The sequence below is a fragment of the Epinephelus moara genome, chromosome 13 (assembly GCF_006386435.1).
Source record: "Epinephelus moara isolate mb chromosome 13, YSFRI_EMoa_1.0, whole genome shotgun sequence".
NCBI classification, from domain to species: Eukaryota; Metazoa; Chordata; class Actinopteri; order Perciformes; family Serranidae; genus Epinephelus; species Epinephelus moara.
Window position 1 is genome coordinate 12,516,247 of NC_065518.1, and position 4,260 is coordinate 12,520,506.

The 4,260-nt window shown below is 44.0% G+C and overlaps 1 protein-coding gene across 1 annotated transcript; it reads right to left on the reverse strand.

Moving 5' to 3' along the window:
- Positions 1-1,888: 1,888 nt before the first annotated feature.
- foxi1 (forkhead box i1) lies at positions 1,889-3,704 on the reverse strand. Its single transcript, XM_050060197.1, has 2 exons — positions 3,045-3,704; positions 1,889-2,882 (listed from the first exon to the last, which is right to left on the reverse strand). Exons 1-2 carry the CDS (start codon positions 3,640-3,642, stop codon positions 2,347-2,349), a joined length of 1,134 nt encoding a protein of 377 aa, XP_049916154.1. The 5' UTR covers positions 3,643-3,704; the 3' UTR covers positions 1,889-2,346.
- Positions 3,705-4,260: the final 556 nt, after the last annotated feature.

Consider the following 4,260-nt stretch of genomic DNA (forward strand, 5'->3'; position numbering starts at 1 on the left):
ACGAATAAAATGAAATAAAATAAAGTTGAGTTTGGGGTGCCATATAGCACCAAAACGGGTTTCCCTATGATTATGAGCAAGAGGGCTGGACCCCCAGAGGCCCCCCCTTGCTCCGCCTCTGATTATATCTAGTATTAGTGATTTATATTTGCAAAAAACTTTCAAATAAATGTTGTGGAGTGAATAAATACAATAGCTGACACCAAAATGTGGTAAAAAAGTAGCATAAAATGGAAATACTACATGAGTATAATATAGAAATACTATAGTGAAGTACAAGCACGACAGTACTCGAGTAGTTACAACACACAGCAATTTAAGACTAAATTATTGCATGCTGAAATTTCCACATTGAGTTGCATTGTGGGACCAGGAAATGACAGTAATAAGAAGTAAAAGGCCTCTGAATGTGAAAGGCTTTACACTCCAGTCGCTGGACGTGATGAGGATTTCAACAGAAAACTTGTTACTGTGAGAACCTGCTGCTGTATGACAAAAATCCTCTTTGTCTGATCCGTGGCCCTGCTCCACAGATAATAGAGCAAAATGTGGCCTGAGGGAGATAATTTGTTCCCAGATCTTCAGATCGCAATATTTTCATTTGAGCCCAGGAGGGGATCCCTTGAATTGCCAGCTTCCATTGTGTTCCAACAAGGGGCACGAAAGTCTTGTCAATTAATTTTTCTTTTATTCCAGACCACGGAGCGCCTGAGTGAATTCAATTATCAACCAATTAAGAGGTGTTTCCTTTTATTTACAGGCTTTGATTCCGTGCGTATCCATATTGTCTGAAAATAAGACAGGAGCGGGGGTGTTGAATCACTTGAACATTTCCTCTGCATGGGCTGCTTAATATTTTCTCCCCAATTGCAGGCTTTCTGTTGTGTCCCCCGGGTCACAGGCGCAACAAAGGGACATTACATGCCGTTGAACTCTCTCGTCAATTGTTCAGCGGATGCTCTTCCAACAGTGGTCCCCCCCAATACAAAAAAACAAAAACAAAAAAACACACAAATCCCATTAACAGGGTTCACACTGACACACACACACACACACACACACACACACACACACACACACACCACACACACANACACACAAATCCCATTAACAGGGTTCACACTGACACACACACACACACACACACACACACACACACACACACACACACACACACACACACGGGGCAGCCAGCGTTTTGCGTGACAAGACTTTGGGAATAGATGGAGACAGGTGGAATATATTCAGCAAACAGGTTAACATCAAACAGGCGCAGGCTGAGTCAAATCTAGCCCCAGACAAAAAGCTGAACTTCTGAACCTCGTGGAAGTAAGTTAAAGGTCTGATTGCTTGATGAAACGGGGCTATTAGAAGTGACAAGCGGAAAATGTCTCTGTCTTACACACTTTACTGCTTACAGCCACTTGACTTCAGATTTCCTGACAGGCTCTTGGGCTCTTTAACTGGTTTATTTACCAATTTTTGGGGGTAAAACGTTTAAGAAATTAATCAGAAGTTGCCTTTTTTTGGCCTGACTGAGAGACAGACAGCACAGCAGGGTCCCTTGAGTATTAAAAATGGAAGATTTATTTTGAAAATCCACAAAAAAGTGGGCTCTGTTGTGCTTTATCTGAGTAACAAATTACAGAAATATAATTCAGTGATGACAACAGAATCACCACTATTAACCCACCCTATAAATAGGAATATCATGGGAATAAAGGGTTATTTTTATCAGGAAAATAACAAAAATACTCCAAATTATGTTCATAGCCAAGACCCAAGTATGTAAAGGAAAGTAAGTCTTATAAATAGCAATTAAAGTAGATATCAGTGTGTGTTACGCAGGTATTTCTCACAGAAGGAAACAGACACACAGGCCTGGAGTTAAAATAAATGACTTTTATTCAAACATCAACGTGAGTTTAAATAAAACACACAACAAAGTCTAAAATACACGTCATATCTTCTTATGAAAAATAATTTCTGTACATGTGTCTTCTTTAATGAGACAGGGAGCCGGCCCAAAGGAGCAGCTACAATAATAAAAAATAAAAAAAATAAGTAAAAGCATCCATCAGTTCAAGAATATATTCCGTGGGCTGGTTTGTGAATTTATATTTTTTTTCTACACATAAAATGTTTTGTTTTACTTGTATGGATACTGGAGAGGTAACCATAAATATTACTTTTCAATACATGAAAATGTATTTCCCCAGTTTGGAAGGATGGTTGTGATAAAAAATACCAGTTTATCTCCAGTGCTATTTTTACAGTGAGGCCTACTGAACCAGAACATGAGTAAAAAGTAGTAAGAGTAGGCTAACAGTGAGACAAGCAGTGAGGCTACACCTCTGTTCCTTCCCGGCTGTATATGAGGTTATTAACACTAAAATGGTTGGAGAGGCTCTGTACTGATGTGTAGTAGTTCATTCTGTTGTTGTCAGAGTTCAGAGGAGAGATTAAATTGGGCGAGTAGGAGCCCAGTCCTGACATGCCCTCTCTGCTCTGGGACAGTCCCCCGAGATGCCCGGAGCCGTAGTCCCGTTCCCCACCACCACCGCCTCCCCGGGAGCCCTCGCTGCCCGCCAACAGCGAGTTCACGCTGGACACGAAGTTGCTGTAACACGGGCTGTGCTCCGCGGAGGGTGGCGGGGACGACTTGGGCTCGGTGGAGGCCGGGGATCCGTGCAGGCTGGGCGGGGAGGAGCTCAGGATGCTGGCGGTGTCGGAGAGCTTGTGCGGGCCGTCTTCTGACTTGACGGGGAGAGCGGTGCTGTCAGCTCCGGTAATGTCAGACCTCCTTTTTCTCTTGCGCCTGAAGTTCCCGTTGTCGAACATCTTCTCACAGTTGGGGTCCAGTGTCCAGTAGTTCCCCTTACCTGGATAAGAAAAACAAAAGGAGGGTTAAATATAGGTGTCAAACTTTTGACCTGCACAAATCTGAACAACCAACTGAGTTTAACTTGTTTTAAATCAATTTCAAGAGGTCTAACTGGAGTTTCATTAAAAATGTCTCACACAGAATATTTAATTTGACTCACCGGGGTCATCCTCATCCCGTGCCACTTTCTTGAAGCAGTCATTCAGTGACAAGTTGTGTCGGATTGAATTCTGCCATCCAGCTTTGCTCTTCTTGTAGAAAGGGAAGTTGTCAGCCACATACTGATAGATCTGACTCAGAGTCAACTTTTTGTCTTGGGCATTCTGTATGGCCATGGCAATCAGCGCTGAGTAGGAGTAAGGTGGTCTGACCATCTTGAAGAGTTCCTGCTGGCTGGATATGGACAGCCAGCCCAGATCTGCTCCACCAAACCCAGTTGGAGGCGGCAAGAACTGCCTCTGGTTCGACCCGTATCCAGACTGAATGTAGGACGTGCCGTTGTTCCCAGGCAGATACGGAGAGGAGTTGATGCTGGGTCCGTTCAGCCACAGGTACGGGTTCGTGGACGGGGAGGTGTACTCTCCGAGGCCGTAGCCGGACGGGTGCGTCGGCGGCCTCTGAGGGTGATGGTGGTGCAGGTTCTGTTGGTACACACCGTAGTTATCGCAGTACACGGCCATGTCCAGGAGCTCCTGCGCGCTGTGGTGCTGAATAGGGCTGGTCTGCTGGTTTGGTGGTTGGTGTCCAAAAGTGTTCATAATCCGCCCCAACCAGATTCCCAAAACCTAATTTCGTCTGTGCGTCTCTCCCTCAGGACTGAACTCAGCCTCAGAGGGAGGAGTATTTATGCGCGGCGCACAGAGTCTCTACAGGTAGCCCATTGAAAACTTTTGGGATGGTCACACCCCTCTTCTCTGTCCTGCTACAGCCCAGCTGTACTGACCCAAATCTCCATATCAATGAGCACCGATACTGCCTTTAACTGCAGAGCTGAGCTTCATGTTATATTACGATATATCTCCATCAAGGCGCGTTAGAAACTTATAACTACTCGTGCGTAATTACGCACTGGATCTTGCGCTTTATATTAAAAATTTGTTTTAAGCAAAACCCACAAACTGGAAGTGAAGTACAAAGTGGAGCTGTGGCACTATATGATTTAGTAAATGTGACGAATTATTGAGGGTCACCACAGTTGACATTTATCCTGAACATTTACGGTTTCCAAATATTTTTCGGATTCTTTTTTTGCGACATATTTATTGGATATAATGGCACAGTTTGAAGTTAAGTTAAAGCGGCGCTCCCAAGGATGGATCTGATTTTCTTTTACAAACTTCTGGCACAATCAGATCAGCAGCAATCTCACAGAAATA

Bases quoted from the DNA above. Each gene is read 5' to 3' on its own strand.
- foxi1 (XM_050060197.1), bottom strand. From the start codon at position 3,642: ATGAACACTTTTGGACACCAACCACCAAACCAGCAGACCAGCCCTATT. The intron at 2,883-3,044 runs GTGAGTCAAATT...TTTCTTATCCAG, and splicing joins ACGGGATGAGGATGACCCCG to GTAAGGGGAACTACTGGACA.